The following is a 22,735-nucleotide window of genomic DNA, read 5'->3' on the forward strand; positions in this document are numbered from 1 at the left end:
TCTACCACTCATAGAATAAATATGAGTGTATGAAATAAAATATTAAAATTTATAGAGTGGTATAAGTTATAAGAATGAAATATATGAGGAATATATTTGATATTAAAATTTTATATAAATAATAAAAATGTAATATTAAAATTTTAGATTTCAATTTATATAAATCTGACGAAACATTTGATGTTCATCGTTAAAAATGGAAGGGGGGGTCCACCTCAAGGAGGTGAGCACACCTTCGCGACGCAGTCCACCACGCTTTCTTTTGCGGGGGCGGCGAGGTTCGGCCACTGCTTCACAACCACCCCACGCCACCGTTAGGGCCCGCCGGTCCGTTTCAAGTCATATTTTGCTAACCACCATTTATCCCCCAATAACACCCTGATCTGCCACTTAATACTAAGTTAATGATAATTTAATGACTTAATTAACCTCTTCCTCCTCAGGAACATCCACCTTATCCTGCTCCTGCCGTTATTATTACACAAAAGGTTACACGTGTCACTTTTTTGACATACAAGAAAGCTGATCGTGGGTGGGGGACACCAAATAAAGTAAAGAATTCCATTCATAGCCTCTCCGCTCTTGCGTGCAATGAAAGCGTCGTTTTAGGGAAATAGTGATTAAACGTAGCTTTTTTTAAAAGAAAATTAATTATTGTGGTGGCCAATGGAAACACGCCACGTTGCGAATAATGAGGATTATCCGTTTTCAGACCGGAGCGAGTTGTTGATCTGCTCGCTGCGGTCAGAGATATATATCGTGTGCGATATCTCGTCCCGTGATCGAGAGCGACGGGTGTGGGTCCGAGACGAACTGCTTGCCGTGCGATCGCCATCGGACGGTCAGAAGCTGTCAGGGCTCGTCACGCGAGACGAGAGTGGGCCTCGTCATAGCGCGCGTGGTCGCCGGGGGTATAAATAGGGACGGCGACGAAACTCGCAACCCGATATCCCTTCTTGCGCTGCGCTTGTCACGGCGTAGGGAGAGAGAGAAAGAGTTCTGAGTTATCTTCGTAGTAGAGTTATTTGCGTGGGCGCGGGGAACCGGCATTGCCATTGAAGCTGTGGATTCGGAGGATTTACTCCTCCGCCGACTGGTAGCGGCCGGCATTGGCTGGATCGGTGCCGAGATAGTTGAAAGTTGGGGAGCAGAGGAAGGAACGAGGAATGGCGAGCTGGTTCCGGCGATCGTGTTAGAATGAGGTGCAAATGCGTTGTGGTAGTATTCTATTACAGTTTCCTTGTGTTTTTTATTTTCATTTTTTTTCTGGGAGATCGGATGGTTTGGCGCTTTTGTTGGGGAATTTAGTTATTGTGGTGTTTTCTGCGGCCGGAATAAAGGATGGATAAAGATCATCGTCCGTAGCGAGAGGTTTTGGGGAGATTTTAGACCTATGAGTTATTTTGCTGGAGGATTTGTTGAAGGTAGATTGGTTTTCTGTCACGAGGAAGAGGAATCGTGGTTTACACTTAGGTGATTGCTAATCTTTCAGCTTAAGAATCTGCTTATGGTTTATTTAGTGGAAATGTTTTGAGATTGGGCTTGAATCGTCACGCAGTAGCAATGAATGGTATTCTTGGGACATTGCTTGTTGAAGAATACTGGAAAGAAACCGTAATTGTCTCTGGATCTATGTTTCTATGCATTTCATCAAGAATTTGATTGAATCGTGTGTATTAAGGATTTGTGTTTTGGAATAATGTGATTTTTCGTGGTCATTGATCTTATGTTGGTTTTAAAAATTGCTCTGTTGTTTATTCATTGCAGTTGAACTACATAACGTGATATTGACCACTGTCCCACTGTTATTTCTGTTGTGTGGATCAAATTATTAGTTTCTGATGGTTAGGTTGAGAATGTTATTATTTTTTCCTTGGCTAATCAATGCTGAAGGCTTTGCTTTTGGGTTTTGGGTGCCAGGTTTTCAGAAAGGATAGTCCAAAATGAATGGTAACAGACAGATTGAAGTTCATTACATTAACACAGGGTTTCCTTATACAATCCCAGAAAGTTTCATGGACTTGTTTGAAGGCCTTTCATATAATCAGGCAGATATGTTTCTATCAGAAGGTTTGCAGGACCAGGTATCCTTTGAAATTTTAATAATTTTATGTTATTTTCTATGTAGAGAGTAGGTATTAAAATGAATTGGGCTCCCAGCTTGCTGTGCTGACACATCTCAAGTCATATTTATGTTTCTGCGCTTCTTTGTTTCCCCCCTTGTTGCTTCCCCAGCTAATTGATAGTATTTGTCTGTTTGAAATCATGTCACGTTACATATGAGCTTCTGAAAAAACTATGCAGATAACATATTTATTGGTGTCGTAGAATAGATTATTAACTTGCCGTGTCATGTGAATCTTACTTTCCCATCTTGCCACTTAAATAGGTGTTTTTTTTTTCATTTCCAATCTATAATGCTGTATTGCATAGTAATGAGGGTCAATCGTTCATCAACATGCCATTGCTAGACGTAAAAATGTGAAATAAAGATTGTTGCTTAGCCATACATTTGATAATCTTTTTTTAATTGTGCTGGCAGGGAAACTCATATTGGCCCATGATGCATGCAAATTTATATAAATATGGTTTTTCTGGTTCAATTGGAAACTCATACTATAACTTTAGTCAGCTATACGAGTTAAATGAGTATGCACCAAGATTAGATGGAAGGAGGGTTTGGGAAAACCCTTTGCCTTCAAGTAATGTTGAGCTTCCGCATCTAGTGCCTGATGGATCTGGTGGGGTTGAGCTTACTGCTAATACAAACACTGAAGAACGTAAGTTGATTTATTATTTGTAGTTTTCATTGAAAGAATCAAGTAGTCTGCATAATGTATGCAACATTTATTAAACATTATCAAATATGTTTTAACTTCCAATATTTTTCAGCCTTTTCCATGTGGTCTCTCAATAGTGTGCCCCTGTTTCTAATTCTAAGTATTGTATAATCTTATAAGTAGATTTATGAGTGGGCTTGATATTTTTTTTTTAAAGATGATTGGGCTTTTGTCTAATAACTAGCTCATATGTTGGAGTGTGTTTGGATATGCTTTCCGTTGTCTTGTGTTGGCCTTCAGTTTTCTCAAGCAAGTGAAGCGCAATATTTCATTTTTAATTAATTTTGTGATTATATTAATGCTTTTCTATAGATTTTTTATTTTGGCCATAATTTAGATATGTGCAAAATCTTGCTTTATGTTGTCAGGCATTTTAATTGCTAACAGCTACATTTACTGCAATTTCTTTCTGTTTAAAAAATATTTATGTTGTTTTCTTTGCATCATGTATCAATTGGAAAAGATAGCAATCTGGTTCAATTTTAGTAATTTATGGTTACATCATGATCATCATTGAAAGTTTTCTGTTGTGTTGTAGTTTATGACGAACATGATGTGGGGCCCAGGAACTTTACAACATATTAGGAAAATTTAAGCTCCCCTGTGGGTCCCAAGGTCTCCTTTATCACCTATAGGAGAAGAGGCTTTGGGGGTAAGGGGCATTTATTAAGGATGTTAGGGGCATTTATTAGGGGATTTGGGCTGTTTAAGGTGGGAAATTGTGGAGGGTTAGGGTTATGTTGAATTTATTTTTACAGCAGTTTTTGTTGGGGTTTTGGGTTCCTAGTGACTAATAGGAGTTGTGGGAGAGATGATTCACCTCTCAAACAATGAATCAACTTGTATCTTGTCTTTCTTTGCTTGGAGATTAGTAATTACAACCCTCTTGGTATTATTGCTGGATCCATTTGGAGTAAGTTTTATGTTTTTTACATTGTTATGTGCTATTTTGGTCGTCAAATCCTATCAAATTGGTATCAAAGCACGATTTAGGACATATAACATCGAAGAAAGTGGATGCTTTGGAATAAAAACTAGAACGAAAAGTTGACCAATTCAAATCTGAAGTTGATGAATGGATTTCATCCATGTAATGAAGGTTTTCTAACCTAGAGGACATGACGAAGAAAATATTGGAGCTTCACACCCAACTGACAACATCGGAGGCGAGGGCGCTGGCGGGTGGCCAAGGAAGTGGGTGAAACCCCAATGTTGACACAATGAGGGATGATCCACAATGAGGGATGATCAAGAGGTACAAATCTTGGGCGAAAGGGAAATATGCCACCTCTTGAACCGATAACCAGGAGAGAAATGGGTGAAGGATATAGCATGAGGAGAAATTGAGAGGAAGAAACAAGGAGGGTTGATTTTGAGGAAGATAATATCTATGAAAGGAGATGGGTGGGGAGAGAACAATGGAGTGATTACAACAATCACTACATGGGAGGAGCCGAAGGTGGAAGAGGAAGTTGGGCAAAGGGAATCCGAGAGTGCGAAAGCTGATGATACCCATTTTTTTAGAAGAGAGATGCTCATGGGCAAACTGAGGAGGAAAGACTCACGACGGTAGCTTTATGCTTGGAGGGGGAGGTCTTATCTTGGTATCAGTAGAGAGACATGAGAGATCCATTCCAATTGTGGAGGGAGTTCAATGATAGTTTATTAGAATGTTTCTGAACTAGTCGGGAATGAGACTTCTACAAGCAGTTCTTTGCTCTTGTTTAGGAAGGGACAATGGTGGATTATCGGGAGAGGTTTGAGTATCTTTCTAGTCGATTGGGGATGCTATCTGATATAATGCTGGAGGGGAATTTCATGAAGGGATTCAAGCTAGAGATCAGGGTTGTTGTTCGGTTATTGAGTCCACAAGGGTTGGGGGAGGCTATGGAGCTTGCCTAGTTGGTGGAGGACAAAAACTCACTTGAGAGAAGCAACAAGGGCAGCAGTTTGGGAGCTTCATATCAGACAATGACTATTTTTTTGGCACCAAAGGTACAGCTTGTGCCCATTCAGAGGGAAGCACGCAAGGATAGGGGATTGGGAGCACGACTAGAGGGAAATTTCAAGTAGTTGATTGAGGCAGAGGTTCAAGAGAAGCGGGTTAACGGATTGTGTTTCTGTTGTGATGACAAGTTTGCATTGGGCCACCACAACAAGGATCGTTCGCTATAGATACTGATAGTCTATGATGAGGAGGAGGAGATTCTAGAGGAGGAGGTGGTTGATGAGGAGGAGCATTTTCATCTAGATGTGGTAGAGATCTCCCTAAACTCAGTGGTGGGGTTTACCTCAAATCACATTATGAAGGTGAGGGAACATATAAGAGGAGAATTAGTGGCAGTTCTGGTGGATAGTAGGGCGACCCATAACTTCATCTCCAACCAGGTGATGGATCGGTTGGGGCTGAAGCTAGTCGACATAGGATGTTTTGGGGCGATGATGGGAACGTGGAAGATGTAGTAGAGTAGAGGAATCTACCTAAGGTTGATGGTGACACTACAGGAGATCCAGGTGAAGGAAGATTTTCTTCCCTTGGAGTTAGGGAGCACAGATATAATTTTGGATACGAAGTGGTTGTAGACATTAGAGGAGACCAAGGTGGATTGGAAGGCATTGATTTTGGAATTCATGGTGGGAGGGAGGACGGTGGGGATCAGGGGGATCCTAGTCTGTCCAAAATTAGGTTTTCTCTTTAGATCATGGTGAGGGCAATCCAAGAAGCATGGATGAGATTCTTGTTGGAGCTCCAGAGCCTTGAGGGAGGGGTAAGCATGGAGAGAGAGGGGAAAGTTCCAGAGATAGCCCATACACTCGTGCAACAATTCAGTGAGGTGCTTCAGCTGCCTGAGGACTTACCTCTCACAAGGGAGCATGATCATGCCATCTTCTTGAAGGAGGGGGTATCCCTTATTAATGTTTGACCCTACCAATACCCATAGGTTCAGAAGGAAGAAATTGAAAGACTTATCAAGGAGATGTTAGGCCCAGATCATTCATCTCAGTGTTAGTCCCTTCTCCAGTCCTGTGTTACTAGTGAAGAAGAAGGACAGTAGTTGGGGATTTTGTGTAGATTATTCGGCTCTAAATAAGGAAACGTTGTTAGATAAATTTCGTATACTAGTCATTGATGAGTTGTTGGATGATTTATATGCAGCGATGATGTTTTTTTTTTTCAAATTAGATGGAAAGATCTAATATATGGAGCAATGATTTTCTCCAAGATTGATCTGATATTAGGGTACCATCATATCAGAATGCAGCCCATTGACATCCACAAGATTGCTTTCAGGACTCATGAAGGACACTATGAGTTTTTAGTGATTTCTTTTGGGCTTGTCAATGCCCCAACTACCTTCCTGTTGGTTATAACAAGGTAATTCAACCCTACCTCCGGAAGTTTGTATTAGTTTTCTCGATAACATTTTGGTGTGTAGTTGGTCTGAGGCAGAGCATGTGGAGCACTTGAGAGTTATGTTACTAATATTGAAGGAGTATTAGCTGCATACTAATTTGAAGAATTGTTCCTTTGCACAACAGAGTGTTTAGTATTTGGGAAATGTGGTTTATAAATCAAGAGTAGTTGTAGATTTTTTCAAGATAGAGGCTATGTTGGAGTGGCCCTTACTCAAAACCCTGACGGAGTTGAGAAGGTTATTGGGACTCACAGGGTATTACATAAAGTTTGTGAGGGGATATAGATCTATAACATAGCCGTTGACAGAGCAACTGAAGAATGATAGTTTCAAATTTGGGGAGGAAGCCACCCAAACATTTGAGCAGCTGGAAAAAGTCATGTCGAGTGTCCCTATGTTAGCACTACCAGATTTCAGCATGTTAATTGTAGTGGAAACTGATGCATCAGGCTATGGGTTGGGAGTAGTTCTCTGATAGGAAATAACCGTATAAATAGAAAACGATTGTTGAAATTAAAATTAAAGTAATCTCGCCAAGCAGGTTTTGAGGATTTAATGGAGGAAAAACAAGAAAAACACCCTTGATTGAATAGTAGACGAAAGAAATTAGCAAGATACAGTTGATCCTCAATTCGAGAGGATAATCTATCTCTCCCAAAGCTCTAGACGCCGCTAGAGCCCAAGAACACCAAAGCACCACGAAAATTCAGAAAACTCAAGATAACCATAACCCTAATTTAATCCTACTACATAAAGTACACAAAATAACACCCAAAAGGACAAAACAACCCTCCTAATTTAAACATATAATCCCTCTTTCTCTCTCTTTACTTAAGCAGTGGGCCCCACAGAAGGGGGCAGAAACAGCAGGCTTACGCCTTGGGCCGGCTGGAGCAGTCCCTGCTAGATCGGTCTATCATTCTTATGTAAGTTAGAGACCCATAGCTTATTTCAGCAAGGTGTTGACTGCTAAGATCAGGCTGAAATCAGTGTATGAAAGGAAGTTGATGGCGATAGTGTTGGCAATACAAAAGTGGTGACCTTACCTATTAGAGCGACACTTCATAGTCAGGACCAATTAGATGAGTTTGAAGCACCTGTTAGATCAGAGGATGGTGACAAAGGAGCATCAACGGTGGCTTTCCAAGTTGTTGGGTTATGATTTTGAGATCTTGTACAAGCTCGGGTTGGAAAATAAAGTTGCAGATGGTCTCTCCAGGCGTAGTGAAGACCCTCAGGTTATTTCTCTATTTATCCCATGGTATTGGATTGGGAGGCCTTGAAGAGTGAGAGCGAGCAGTATAAGGAGCTGAGTAAGATCAAATGAGAAGGATAAGGATAACCATCCTGTTTACTCTTTGATAGGTCAAAAGATGCTATATCGTGGACTATTTTTGTTGTCAAGAACATCACCACACATCCCTCACTTGTTATGGGAGTTTCATGGCACAACTATTGGGAGATATTTAGAAGTTCAGAAGACATCATAGACTGGTAATGGAGCTATATTGAGTAGGCATGCAAAAGAATGCATAGGACTTGGTAACCAGTTGTGATGTGTGCCAGAGACACAAATACTTGGCTATGGCACCAAGTGGTCTTCTAATGCTTTTAGCATTACTCGAAAAGGCATGGGAAGAGATGACCATGGACTTTATTGAGGGACTACTTAGATCAAAAGGGTTCACTGTGATTTTAGTGGTGGTAGACAGATTGAGCAAATATGCTCATTTCATTACCTTACACCACCCATACACTGTGGTGTTGATGGCAATTGTTTTCATTAAAGAGGTGTTTCGTTTGCGTGGCATTTTCGAGATCATTGTGTCCGATTGGGGCAAAGTCTTTTTGAGCCACTTATGGAGGGAGTTATTTAGTATGCAGGGGACTATCCTGAAGCGAAATGCATCTTCCATCCCCAGACGGTTGGCCAAAAGGAGGTGGTGAATCGCAGTGTGGAGACTTATCTTCGTTGCTTTGTATTAGATACACCAAAGATGTTGCCAAGTGGTTAACCTGAGAATATTAGTATAACACTTCATATCATACAACAACACAGATAACACCATTTAAAATCTTATATGGGAGGGATCCACCTCATCTGATACATTATGGGCATTACAACATATCAATGTCATCAGTGGAGCAGTACTTGGGACAAAGAGACCGAAGTTTGGCAGAATTGAAGAAACATCTACGGAGAGCACAACAAATTATGAAGAAGCAGGCGGATGGACACTGGAGAGACATGCAGTTTGAGGTTGGGGACATGGGTTATCTAAAAATTAGACCTTGCAGACAAATGACTTTGGTTCAACAAAGGAATGAGAAGCTCTCGCCCCATTACTTTGAGCCCTTCGAGATAGTGGAGCACATTTGCGTATATCGCCTACGGTTGCCATCGACCTCAGCCATCCATCCTGTATTTCATATATCGCAATTTAGACAAACCATTGGAGCCCACACACCCTCATTTGCACCGTTGGTCACACTGTAAGAGGATGTTGATGTGATATTAGAACCATTGGAGGTGAAAGGGTGTGTCAAGGAAACAATGGAATCAAGGAGGTGTTGATCAAGTGGAATGATTTTCTAGAGTATGAAGTGACATGGGAGCCCTACAGTTTCATCCAGAAGCAATTTCCCTCTTTCCATCTTGAGGATAATGTGATTTTTTTGGAGGGGAGTATTGATGTCTGGCCTAAAAACTTTACAACAGATCAGGAACCTTTTAGCTCCCCTGTGGGGCCCAGGACTTTCCTTATCACTTATAGGAGAAGAGGTTTTCGGGGGAGCTCTTTGGGAAAGATTTAAGGGGAATTTATTAGGGGATTTGTGTTGTTTAGGGGGAGGGAATTGTGGAGGGTTAGGGTTATGTTGAATTTGTTTATACAGTAATTTTTGTTGGGGTCTTAGGTTCCTAGTGGCTACTAGGAATTATGAGAAAGATGATTCACCTCTCAAATAGTGAATCAAGTTGTATCTTGTCTTTCTTTGCTTGAAGATTAGCCCCCTTGGTGTTATTTCTTGATCCATTTGGAGTAATTTAGATGTTTTTAACATTGTTGTGTGTTGTTTTGGTCGTCAAATCCTATTAGAACACTTTATATTCTCTTATTCAGTTTGTTTTGTATTTTGTTTAGCTTCTATAGGAAGAGCATGTCTGTTTAAAATGAATGACCATTGAGTAAAACTCACTTATGTATGCCATTTATATTCCTACTCTTTTTTGGTTTATTATTCTTGCATTTCTTACGAAGAAGCAAATCATCTAATGTTTTCTTCTGGATTGAACTAATTCAAGCTATAATCTTTGGATTGTTGGATTTTTGTTAGGAAAAGGGAATAAGGGATCAACGATTCACTTTGATTCAATGTTTGAAAATTGTTTGTCATCTAGAAGAGAGAGAATGAGTGGTACATTTCTATCTTGGGCAGAAATGTGGGCACATGCTGACTATGATGCACCTACACTTCTCCTCAAAGAAGAAAGCAAGGTTTAACACATGTTGGACACACCAAGTCATGTTCAATATATTGGACGAGTGTCTTAGATTTTTCATGCAATTACATTTTTTTTAATATAATTTCTTTTATTTCAAATTTGTTATTAAAAATAAATCTGCATATTTTATTTTCTCTCCACAACCTCAAATAAATCGCCCACACTCAATTCCTTATCCCCTAAATATTCACATTTTCATTTCTCTCTAGTAGGTTGCGGTGTTGCGGTTAGGATTTCACAACAATGCTCGGTTTCATGTTAACATTGATGTCTAATGTCGTCAACATCAATATTTCAAAATCATCTCAACGTCAAAATGTGACGGTGTCTTGACATTGAAACTAAATGTTAGCAATTATTACACTCATAGCTTTCCCAACATCATCTCAACATTGACAACCGATGCCATCTCAACATCGATGATTGGCACCTTCTCGACATCACCCATTGCACATCATCAATGATGTGTCCTAAGGCCATATCGTGTTGTGTTCTTGTCATCATGTTTGTGCATCATAGCATCCTGATTGTGCTAGTGCGGAATTAGAGCACAATCCTTCACTTTTTGCTTTCCTAGTAGTCCTAGATACTCATTACTGAATCTTTTAATGCAAAATTAAGCTTTGCTTCTCAAGGTTGTTAACTTTAGTGGTTGCTTCTCCAGTTTTGCATTCAGGTGTTAAACAATAACTGATATTAAAAATTTCATAAATACTTGATTTTATGTGTTGTATGCTGTTTATGGAGAATGAAGTCCTTGGGAAGTTGTTCTTGATTTTTTAAGATTCTTAACTTCCCTCTTTTCAAGTTCAGATTACTGTTCCACGTTTGTCCGTCTTTTTCATAGTATTAGCCCAATTTTTTCCATTGATCCATGTTGAATATGCCTGCAGTATGGTGTTTCTTTCTTCGACTCTCTATTGATCTTCTAATTCTTGCCATCTTTCTCTCTCTTTCTCTGTATCTCTTTCTCTTCCTCCAATATTTCATTTTTTTTTAATTCTAGTTTTTCATATGATTGCTGCTCCAAGTGTTTCATTCTTTATCATAGTATTAGCCCAAGTTCGTCATTCTTTTTCATAGCCTGCTCCAAGTTTTTCATTCTTTTTCATAGCATTAGCCCAATTTTTTCCTTGTTGAATATGCATGCAGTAAGTTGTTTCTTTCTTATAGTCAGTAGCGGTCTTCTAAAGCATGCCATCTTTCTCTCTATCTCTTTACATCTCACTCTTTTTTCCGATATTTTATTTTATTTTTTTAATTCAGTGTCTTCAACTAGGTTGAATTGTTCCTCATGTAGGCCTCAACACATGGACAAGGTGTAAACTATCTCAGAAACTTCTTGAGAAAGGAATGTTAAATCCTCCCCCCCTCTTTTTTTTAAGGATAGAAATCTATCTAATATATTTTAAATTTTTATTAAAATTAAGTTAGGCACAATGTCAATTTTAAACCCATGAACTCCACATTGTGATCCAGGAAACATATCACCCGCTATAAATATTATTTTAAGGTGCATGTCAACTAAGTTAGAGCACTAACCCCTCTTGGCCTCTTGGAAACAAGGAACATATTGGGGCTAGAACTCGTTGTTAAGGATGCCTATATCTACCTCTTGAGTTGGTTAATAATTTTTATTGTTATGCAATATGAGGGGACCATTCTAGTAGAGGCTGATGTGAAATTTTAATCAGAAGTTTGATACGTTTACAATACATAGAATTCTTATTAGGCTAGGGTTACTTATCTATTTCATAAATAATAGCTATTGTAATTGAGTTAGATAGAAGACTATTAAGAGAATAACAAAATAGCTGACGTTTCTTTTGGACTCCTGTCGGATGATTGAGTTGTTGATTTGCATTCTTCAACCACAGTTGATGATTGAATCATGGGTTTTGTGGATTCACTGTAATGTGGATTTGTGGGTGGTTGGAAGTTTTGTTATTAAGTCTTGCTTGAGCCTTTTCTGAGCAGTTAGTAGTGTCAAGTAGTTTTGTACAAATTGCATCATTTCCAGGTGTGATTTTAAACATTGGTAGTGCAGTTGGACATTCAATGGGTAGAGAACGACAATGTTTTTATGAGGACTTCGCAACTATTGTACTGTCCCTTATGATCTATAGTGGATAACTAAGTTGTAGGCTTTCATTTGATTGAGTCATAGGTGATGCAGATTCTATCATATTTGTCAATTTGTGATCAAATTTACCTTTGGTTATAAAGCTTTGGTTGCAACTTCTCTACCAAAGTAGGTCAGGTTCAAATCACCAATAGGGCAATTGGGCAATCAGGGGAGAATGATAATGGATTGTCTAGTGGATATAATAATAATAATTTTTGTCATGTCTCTTGCGATCGTAGTAAGTGATTGAGTCATGGACTTGTTTGGCTATGATTAATAATTTAAACCATGGGCTGAATGGATTGGTCGCCTCAATTTGTCTGGGATTTTGGAGTAGTTGGTGGTTCCAAGTGGTTTTTTGTCACTTGTTATTGTTTTGAAATTATCTTCAGTTACAAGCCATAAGATGTTGTAAATGAAGCTTATAGTGAAGAATGCCTATTAAGAAGCCATTTAATTTGTTCTTCATAGTCCTAGTGTCTCATTATTCATCAGTTATTGATCATTTTCCCCTTCCACCTGAACATTCTTCATACTTTTGTCATATCAAGAACAATGTAACCTCCTTTTTGTTTTTCAGAAACGTCTTCTTGTCTGTAAAGGAGGGGGCTTTTGTTCTATTCTTAATTATTTTCTTGCTCTACAAATAATGGACTAGATATGATATTGTTTTGCAGGGATTCGAGTAAACAATAACACAAGCAGTCCTCAGGTAACAAAGTTTTTCCAATATTTAAGTGCTGCAGCATGTATGTTTCTCAATCATGAAGTCTTTCAATTTTGGAATTTGAAATTCAATGTAGAATTGGAACTTTAATTTTCCTGTTAGTTGGTCTTCATTATAAAAAAATAGCAAAGTAAAAGAAAGCCGTGTATCTTCTTATCTTCTTATTAAAAGGATTTATGCTTGTAGTGACCTGATTTCCATTCAAGACTAAGTTGAATGATGCATACCAACCTGTGGAGCCATTTTGTAAGAAATGGATCTCAGCATAAGGCTCAGAAGAACATAATGGCTAGTAATCTATTAAAACTGATCTTATATCCTCTCGTTAGTGGATGATGATTTTAAATGAAATGTTAATTAGTAAGGAACAATTTTCTTGATGGCTACTTTTGATAAATAGTAATATGCCCATGCCATTACGCCAACTGTGATGTCAAATTTTTTCTTGAGGGTGGTTGTGTGATGTTGGACATTATGTTGATCATTTATGATACTCAAAACCCTAGGACCATGTTATGTTGTACACTTTATTTGGATCGTCTTCTTTTCTTAATTTTCTACAAAAAATTCCAACACTTTTGGACACCTCTGGACACATTGTGAAATGTGTTGGTCACTTATTAGTTATAACAAAAAAGCTACGCCACCATGATTTTGAGAATTGTGATTTTTATATTTGATTTAGAAATCCTAGGATATGTGATGTGATACTGTTACGCGTGAACCGGCCCAGGAGGGCCCGGCTGGACCCGGTCTAGCCCAGGCGGAGGCGGAAAAGCCCAGAGGAGGGGGCGGACAAGGTGGACCCCACTTGGGGCTGATTTAATGAGGTGGGAGGGAAATTTTTGAATGCAAGGGGGTGTTTAGGTAATTTGTAGGAATCCTTTATTGTTAATTAGGAGGATTAGGAGGGAGAGAGGATCATCTTGAATTTGAATGTAATTTGAGATCTAGGGTTTTCTTGCTTGGGCTCTTGGCGTTGCCGGAGAAGATCGGAGAGTTGTTCTTCCTCTCGAATCGAAGAACATTGTATCTTGCTTTTGCTTTGATCATCTACTAGTGGAATATAAGTCCATTGAACGTTTTCTCTCAGTTTTTCCTACGATTCTCTACTGTTTTCATACGTTTTGGGCTGAATTCCTGTAGAAAACAGCAACTTTCTTGTTGTTTTCTCCACGTGGAGAGATAGGAATACTTGGATCTAAGTATTTCCTATCAGATACATGCATGGAGTTACAAGAGATATACAAGAAAATTTATTAAAAGTTGACCATCATAAAATTATGCATCAAATCAATGTAAGATGCTAAAATTTGCAGTTTTCCACTTGCTTAGCCAAAGAATTACATGAAGATTAAACAGGACACTCTCAATCAAATACAAAGGCGAACGTAATGTAATAGCTTATAACACAAATCCGAAATTCAATATTGAGATGTTCACCTTGGGGGTTTACTCTCTCTCTATGGTTCTAGGCTTAGCGGATGAAGATCTTCCACACCAGAAGTGAGATGACCACTAGGAAGGATGAGCCGAGAAGCTTGGTTGTTGGGAAGGTAGCCGGAGTTGGAGGAGGCAAGGATCGTCCGATGAGGCACCACGGGGTTCTTGGTCGTTGAAGCTCGATGGTCTCGGCGAGACAATAAACTATGCTGTTGACGTAGCGTTCTACTGTGCCGTCGTACTCCCAATCCGGTTCGTAGAAGGGTGAGAGTAGGATGTCGATCTCGCCTTGGGCGTTGTAAGCAAAGCCGTGATCAACTTCCGGATCCGCCATGCATTCTTGTTGGGAGATGAAGGAGCACCAATGGAGAGAAGGGGGAGAGGAGGTGGCGGTTGGAGGGGATGGTGTTGGGTCGGCTTGAGGAATAGGAGGGGAGCGGCTAGATTGGGGAAGCACTTGGGGGAAATTTAGAAACCTAAAATTAAATTCAGGTTTAAGTGAAATTGGAGGTAATTAATTTGAAATTCAAATTAATCCATTAAAGACTAGGGGCGGTAAGGGAGGAGGGAATTGGGGCTAATTTAGTGGGGAATTGGGATTAAATTGGGAGAGAGAAAAGTCAAAAATCTGAAATTAATTCTCATATTTAGTGAAATTGGAGGGAAGGATTTGAATTTGAAGGATTAATGGGAGGTGAGGAATTATGTGAGGTAATTAGAGAGTCTTGATTGGATTGAGGGAAATTAATGACAATTGGAGAGAGAGAAGCAAGGGGAAGGGGGCCGGCCATGTAGAGAGGGGAGAGAGGGAGTTTTAAGTTATGTGGGCCCAAAGGATTTAGTAAGGATCTAATTAAATCTGAATTTAATCTCATATTTAATTAAAATGGGAGGTTTCCTTTCTTAGGTTTAAGTAATAGGAAAATATTTGAAACTCCAATCAATTGATTGAATTCTCATCATGATGATTTCCTAATCACCAAATTCTAATTTTGGAAAGAAAGTGATGGGTTTTGAAATTTGAATTTCAAATCTATGAATCCAAGGGAGGGGGTGGCGGCTAGACAAGTGGAGAGGGGAGGATGGGGGGAAAGGGGGGACCGGCGAATGGGTGGAGGAATGGCCGGCGGCTTGGGCGGCCGAAGGAGGCCGACAGCAAGGGGGGAGGGGCTCGGGTTTCCAAAACTCGGTTTTCCAAAAAAAAAAAGTTGAGGGTGGTGAGGCCAGCGGTGGGAGGTTTAGGAGAGGGAAATTGATGCAAGGGAAGAAAAAGAAATTGAAGAACTGCGAACCTTGGAATCCACCAAGATTGACGGGTATTGCTCTCACCCACTAAGGGTTGCTCCTCTCAAGAACTCACCAAGAGATCATGTAAGAAAGTAGAGAAATTTTCATTTATAATTCATCATCTGATACAATAGAGGAGGCCACAATATATAGGTCTAAGGAAATAAAAATACAATGATACAAATGCCTCTGGGACTACAACTCAAGACAACTCAAAAGAAAGGGTACAATAGTAAATAACAATTAATACATAAACATCATAATAAAAACTAATCATCAAAATAAAGGCTGTGGATCGTAGCGATCGATCTGCGCCTCCTGCACTGATATACTTGTCGAAAACGCCTGTCGATGTCCTCATCAATATGAGAATTACTATTTTGTGTTACGTCAAGCTCTCTTGTATCATATATGTTTCAATAATTATCATATTAATGTATTTCTTTGGTCTTAAAATGTTCATGTCTTTTCATCGTAGCTTCCCATCTTTGTTTATATTACAAGGAAGAGGGATGGAAGGGGGAATTGAAGGAAAATATCTTTTTTTGGAACATTTTTGACAAGTATCCAACTTTTTAGGAACATATGAAATTGTTGAAGCAATAAAAAAGACATCCGTTATGAAAATAAACAGATATGCCTAGCAACAAGGAAGCTAACTATTCATGGGTGAATTCTCTTATCGTTTGGGGTATTGCTACTTGCGTAGAGTATAGTGATGTAGAAGGAGAAAAAGAAAATAGGGATAATGAGAATGTCATAGCATGTTATTAGGATGGCCATTTGTATCATACTTGTTAATTCTACTATAATTGACTCCATATGATGGACAAAGCAATGAAATTTATAGGCCCATGGGAAAATCTTTTTCCTATATTGAAAGCCCAAACAAGGATGGGCTAGATTGGACCTTCTATTGACTGAATCAAGTGCCTTTTGTATGTGACAACTAATAATCCGTTAAGCCTACCACCACCTATCCTAACTCTTCCCCACCGAACTATAGCTTTTTTATGGATGAAACCCTCATTTGCTTATTATAAGTTCAAACTACCTTCAATTCTCCTTCATAGATAAAAGCTTCTTGCATTTTTCACCTTCATCTCTTTGGGTCCTATGTCGTGAATGCATACCCTCACGATGTGAGCCTCTTCTCCGCAACATCTATCGAATGGATATGCATCAATCTTCCATTTTCCCTTATGCTACACCATTAGATCAAGAGTTTGCTATTTTAAATGCTCAAGGACTTGATTTTTGGGAAAACTAATAGAATACATGCCTTTCTTAATATTTTTTTTTTCATGTGCGATTCCTCCTAAAGTAAAGGAGGGATCAATGAGGTACCATTCCTTCTCAGGAAGAGTCCCAAGTAATGATGTAAGGAAAACCAGTACAGAGAAATATGGATTTTAAGAGAAAGGTAAAGTTCAAGGAGGGAGAAGAAGAGGAATGAGCAAATATTGGAGCATTTGGGAAGGTTGGGGAGGATGCCTCCTTGGGTTGCAAATGGCAGAGAAAGACTGAGATAGTTCATTTGAAGGAGAGGATCCCCAAATTTTTTGCTATGAATTATCATATGGCTTGTTTCTCAACCGACGTCCATTCTTATCACATTTGATGTAGTATGGTCGATGAATGTTACATTTATCTTGTGAAGCACATGTATCTTCTTTGCTCCAGGTGGTAAGGATATTGTTTCATCAAATGATAGTTATGGCTTGAAACCTTTGTTTTGTCCCAATACATTTTGTTTTTTTTTTTTGTAATGTTGTCTTTAACCCATTCTCAAAATCAATTTGGATTCATGCCGGGTAGATAGACTATGGAAGCCATACATTTATTAAGAGGTTTGATGGAGAAATATAAAGAAAATAAGGAGGATCTACATATGATATTTATTGATTTAGAAAAAGCATATGATAAAGTTCCAAGAGAAGTGCTATGGAGAGTTCTTGAAAAGAAAGGAGGTAGTAATGCTTATATTCAAATCATTAAAGACATGTATGCAGGAGTTTTTACTTGTGTTCAAACACAAGGTGGTTTGACCAAGTATTTCCCTATTTCGGTTGGGTTACATCAAGGATTAGCCTTAAGTCCATATCTTTTTGCTCTAGTCATGGATGTTCTCACTAGACATTTGCAAGAGGATGTACCTTGGTGTATGCTTTTAGCTGATGATATTCTTCTTGTTGATAAGACTAGAGAGGGAGTTGAAGGTAAACTTGAATTATGGAGGTCAACCTTAGAGTCTAAAGGATTTCGCTTGAATAGATCTAAAACAGAATGTGGAGTGTAATTTTAGTAGTAATAGACCTAGTGAGGGGATTGTGACTTTGGGCGATCAAGTTAGTAATAAGAGTACGCTTTTTAGATATCAGGTGGATGGGTGGCTTTATCCTTAAAGATAGGATACGTAATGAGCATATGCGTTAAAAGGTTGGAGTAGCTCCAGTAGAAGATAAGATTAGAGAAAGTCGACTTAGATGGTTTGGTCACATAAAATGACGGCCTTCCGATGATCTGGTTAGGAAAAGTAGAGGTATTAGATTTGACTTATGTTAAGAAAGGTTGAGGCAGACCTAAAAAAGCTTGGTTAGAAAACATTATGAATGACCTTTCTTTTTTAGATCTAAACAAGAATTTGACTTTTAATAGAACACAATGGAGAAAAAGGATTCATGTAGCCGACCCCACGTAGTGGGATTAAGGCTTGATGTTGTTGTTGTTGTTGTTGTCGTCGTCGTCGTCTTTAATCCATTCATTCATTGGGCAAAAAAACAAGCCTTTGACCACCTAGATTTTTTGGCAAATTGCAAAAACAATAAGAGTGGACTATCATGACGGTATTTTAACTGAATTTGATTGAAATGCATAGTCTACCCACAAGACAATAGCTTGCCTCATTGGGATAACACCATTAGTTGACTCTATATTTGCAATCACTTTGGGTTGCTGTTTTCCCTCTGATTATTGATAACCACTTAACTTGGTGATGTATGATATTGTCTTTGGTGTTTATATGAGTTTAGTGGTATCTTTGCTCAACATGCTCTAGTTGTTCATACCAGTATACCACTCATGTTTCATTGAACTTATTGGCCTGTTTGCCTAATCTACGTATCACTTCATGTGTATGATGATATCTATAAACAAATTAGAATAGTTATAGTTTGTTTTTGTCATTAAGTGCAGATATACTAGAGCTTCATTTTTTTGGGTACTATGCTTTGTTAGAATTAAAGCCACTACTACTCTTAAATAGATGTTGACAAGTTGCAATATGAGTGTTTCCCGTGGCCTTAGTTACACATTTAATTGAGGCATTCCATCTCTTTTTTCTATTCAAATCAAAATTGTGTTATGAGTTTTTGAATAGCAAAGCTAAAAAGTATGACCAAACCATATATTGGCCACCAGGTTCTTCAGGCTTATTTTTTTAACACAACTGTAAATCATTTAAAAGATGTTTGTCATATTTTTTTAAAGCAAATGTAAATCATTTAAAAGATGGCTTGATCCATTGGTAATCATCATCAATTATTTAGGATCAGCTTTATGACTCTTTATTTGTCATTTAAATTTTCCTTACATTTTTATTTGTAACCCTTGGACAGTAATTTTATTTACTTATCTTATGTGTATATTTTCTACCCTTCATGGTCTATATGTCCAAATCATTATATTTTATTTTCAACTACCTTATATTTCAATGTATGGTACTCCTACAATCCTCTTACATAGCTATTTTCTAATATTGTTTCTAGTTTTGTCACAAATACAACTTAGCTTTCTTATTTAATCATGTTAGTATTGCCATTCTCCTATTTAACCATTTTTTAATATTCTTTCTAGTTTTTATACCTACATTTTGAACCTTATCATTTATGCCATGCTTAAATTAGCTATTAGTGTTTTTTAGGTGCCTAGTTCTCTGGTCAATACATTATCTGTCATAATTACAATTTTACTGAAATTTATCTAGGTGTCCACAATTTTTTTTCATCACATAATAGCTCTTTTTTTATTGCCGAACACGTTGGTCCATATAATTAGTCAGCCTAATTGCAATTTTGTTATAATTTGTCTTTTTTATCTCTATAATTATCTCTTATAACATAACACTCTATATGCACATTCTTTATTTAAATTATCTAGCTTGAACTCTAAAAATCATATCCCTTATATTTTCCTATTCTTCTATATAATAGATCCAAGATATTTCAACCTATCACGCCTAGGTATCACTTTATCTTCTAGCATTAATAATTTCCTATATCACACCAACTAAACATGTATATCATTTTCTTAATATTTATTCTAATTTATCTTCTAGCAATATTTATTGGTGATTGCCTAAATCAAACCAACTAAATTTCTATATCATTATATTATATGTTCTACTTATGCTAGATCTTTAATCTTTTAAATATTTTATGTATCATTCAACTTTTCATATATTTCAGTAAAATTTCCCCAGTTATAACTATATCACTTATGAAAAACATGCATTCGAGCTCTTCAATTCAAATATTATTTATGATGTCACCATTTTAAATTTAACATATAAAAAAAGATGAAAATATAATGCTAATCTTTAATGTTATCTTACTATAATTGTAAATTTTGGTCAACTCAACTATTTGTAATACTAATCAATGCTCTATTATACATATTTTTAATAACTTCAATGTTCCTTTCACATTCACTTTTTCCTCCTAATATGCACCACATCATATTAAGAAATTTGTTTGCTTTGTGCTTTTTTTGGCTCATTGGCTTAGCACAAAATTCACTTTCATAATGAATCTTCCTGGCATGAAGCTAATTTGACTCTTTTAAACTTTTTTTAATTTTTGGCAGTCTTTGTTTCATTTCATTCCCCTAACTTCATTGTATATGATTCATTTATAATTATCATAATGTTATCTTTTCTTCTGAAGTACTAATATCAAAATACTTCTACAATTATTTGATATCTTATTAGTATCTAAAGCTTCATTAAAATATTTGTTCAATTTCACCCGTGACTTTTCAAATCCAAGTAGATATCTTATTATTTGAATCTAAAGCTTCACCTTTATGCAACTTCATTTCTTTTTTAATTCAACTTCATTTATTTTTATCTATATATAATTGATTTTATTTTTTTCAAATAATTTATTAAAATTCTTAATCAATAAATTCTCAAAGAAGCTTTCCATTTTCAAATGTCCTTATTATCTTCGTTTTTAATTAAGATTTTATTATATTTTTTAGTGCATCTAATCTATTTAAAATAGATACATTTCTTGTGTCCTATTTTAGCTATTTTATATGATATCTTTTTCTCCTCCTTCGATATTTAGCCTATTTTATAAATCATTAAAATTATTGTAACTTTTGCTTTGCTCACTATATTCCTCGCAAAACTTCTAGCCTTTTTATGTAAATGTTTTTTGTATAATAAAAATCGTTCATATACTTTAAGCACGGACTTAAGATTTTATGGCTGGCTAATCAATTTTTTATCTATGCGATTTAACATGTCTGTTCCCAGCATCGTTTTGATTAACCACTGGTCGGCTGTGATAAGTTGCTTTGTATATCCTAGGAATAAACCTCTCTTACTAAATGTAAAAAGTCTTACATAGCTATTTTCTAATATTGTTTCTATGCGATTTAACATGTCTGTTCCCAGCATCGTTTTGATTAACCACTGGTCTGCTGTGATAAGTTGCTTTGCTCTGCGCAGAAATTGTAATAAGCTCTTTGGTTTTGTTTCTCGTGTGCTAATAATTTTCTGCAAATCTTATATCCTAGGAAAAAACCTCTCTTATTAGATGTAAAAAGAATTATAAATAAGTCCGGCCATTTCTTACTTACAAGAAAGCTTCAGTAATTTTAATTGAAATCGTACTTGACTATTGAACTCAACATAGCCATCCATTACATATGATGATGAAGTGCTTTTGTAGCGGTATTTTTGGAACCGAAATAGTTTGGGTTTTTTCCATTGAAGAGGAATGTAATCATTTTCGCTAATCATGATTTTTCCGGATGTACTGCAGCAATATATTTGGCAAGACAGTATCGATCCTGACAGAATGACATACGAGGTATGCCTATTTATTTATTGGCCTACCCATTTTCTTCGTTTTCTTAATTTTGTTGTAAAAAATTCCGCCTATTTATATTATTAAAAATGTTCTCTTAAGTTCGAAGGAATACTGAACTTTGTGGTGCTTGCTCGACCAACACAACTTGACCGAATAAAACTCTCTTAGGCTTCGTTTGGGATAGCTTTTTTCCTGTTTTCTAAAGCAGTTTTCTAGTACAAAAATTAAATTTTCTGTATTAAGAAGCCGCTTTAAGAATCAGGAAGAAAGCCGTCCCAAACAAAGTCTTAAGTTTTATTTGGGCCCCTTGAGTATACTTAGGCTTCGTTTGGGACGGCTTTCTTATTGCTTCTTAAAGCAACTTTCTAATACAAAATTAAAAAATTTTGTACTAAAAAACTACTTTAAAAAGCAGAAAGAAAGCCGTCCCAAACGAAGCCTTAGTCTCTGCTAGTGCTTATTTTAATATGTTTCACCGGCAATTTATTATTATTTTTTTTAATCAAAAGGAACTGCTAGATCTTGGCGAATCAGTTGGAAGTCAAAGTAGAGGTCTTTCTCAAGAGCGTATATCTTCACTTCCCGTCACAAAATATAAATGCAGCTTCTTTTCCAGAAAGAAGAAACAGAGCGAAAGGTAACTTTCTGTTTCTCTTTGTATCTTACGTATCTTCCTGAATCTGTATTTAATAAAATGGAGCTTTTTTATGGGTGGCAGGTGTGTAATTTGCCAGATGAACTATAAAAGAAGGGATCGGCAGATGACTCTACCATGCAAGCATGTCTACCACTCTGGATGCGTTAGTAGATGGCTTAGTATAAACAAGGTGTGTTTTTGATAAGTCCATCCATCTATACGATAAACTTTGCATAGTTTTCGTGTAACCGCTTAATTGTTTAATTATTATTGGGCCTGCTATTTATGATTCAGGCCTGCCCAGTTTGCTTTGCCGAGGTTCCTAACGACAACAAGCCCATGCAATAGTTAGAACATGGCGAAAGGTACAGACCCGTCAGGTTCTCTTAAAACAAGTTTTAGATGGTTGCCCGCATCATTTGTTTTCTTATTATGTTTGCGCTTTTGAAGTAGTAAAATTGGTTGTAGTTTCTTGGTGCAAGTGGGAAGGGTAGCAGCATCTCAGTAGTCTTTAGTTGTTAGTTTGAAATGAAACTTAATATGTCATATTTGTAGGTTTTACAGGCTTTTTTCGTCTGGGGGGGAAAGTTTATAGATATAGTCCTTGTGTAAGGATCAGGAGGAAAACGAATCATATGGTTTGGAGGTGTTTTTTTA

The 22,735-nt window shown here is 37.3% G+C and overlaps 1 protein-coding gene across 2 annotated transcripts; it reads left to right on the plus strand.

Moving 5' to 3' along the window:
* Positions 1-767: 767 nt before the first annotated feature.
* On the plus strand, positions 768-22,735 carry LOC110104028 (E3 ubiquitin-protein ligase BIG BROTHER). 2 transcript variants are annotated; one of them, XM_020833071.2, is made up of 8 exons: positions 768-1,202; positions 1,921-2,084; positions 2,543-2,780; positions 12,564-12,598; positions 21,394-21,441; positions 21,951-22,078; positions 22,160-22,268; positions 22,373-22,735. In XM_020833071.2, the coding sequence occupies exons 2-8, from the start codon at positions 1,944-1,946 to the stop codon at positions 22,424-22,426; spliced, it is 753 nt and encodes a 250-aa protein (XP_020688730.1). In that variant the 5' UTR covers positions 768-1,202; positions 1,921-1,943; the 3' UTR covers positions 22,427-22,735. The 2 variants fall into 2 exon arrangements, with proteins under 2 accessions (XP_020688730.1, XP_020688660.1); XM_020833001.2 differs by having other exon boundaries at positions 769-1,218.

The sequence above is a fragment of the Dendrobium catenatum genome, unplaced genomic scaffold, assembly GCF_001605985.2.
Source record: "Dendrobium catenatum unplaced genomic scaffold, ASM160598v2 fragScaff_scaffold_938, whole genome shotgun sequence".
Taxonomy (NCBI): Eukaryota; Viridiplantae; Streptophyta; class Magnoliopsida; order Asparagales; family Orchidaceae; genus Dendrobium; species Dendrobium catenatum.

Excerpts from the sequence above, each read along its gene's own strand:
- LOC110104028 (XM_020833071.2), top strand. The coding sequence starts at position 1,944 with ATGAATGGTAACAGACAGATTGAAGTTCATTACATTAACACAGGGTTT. Across the intron at positions 2,085-2,542 it reads CAGAAGGTTTGCAGGACCAG|GGAAACTCATATTGGCCCAT; the intron begins GTATCCTTTGAA and ends TTGTGCTGGCAG. Across the intron at positions 12,599-21,393 it reads ATAACACAAGCAGTCCTCAG|CAATATATTTGGCAAGACAG; the intron begins GTAACAAAGTTT and ends GATGTACTGCAG.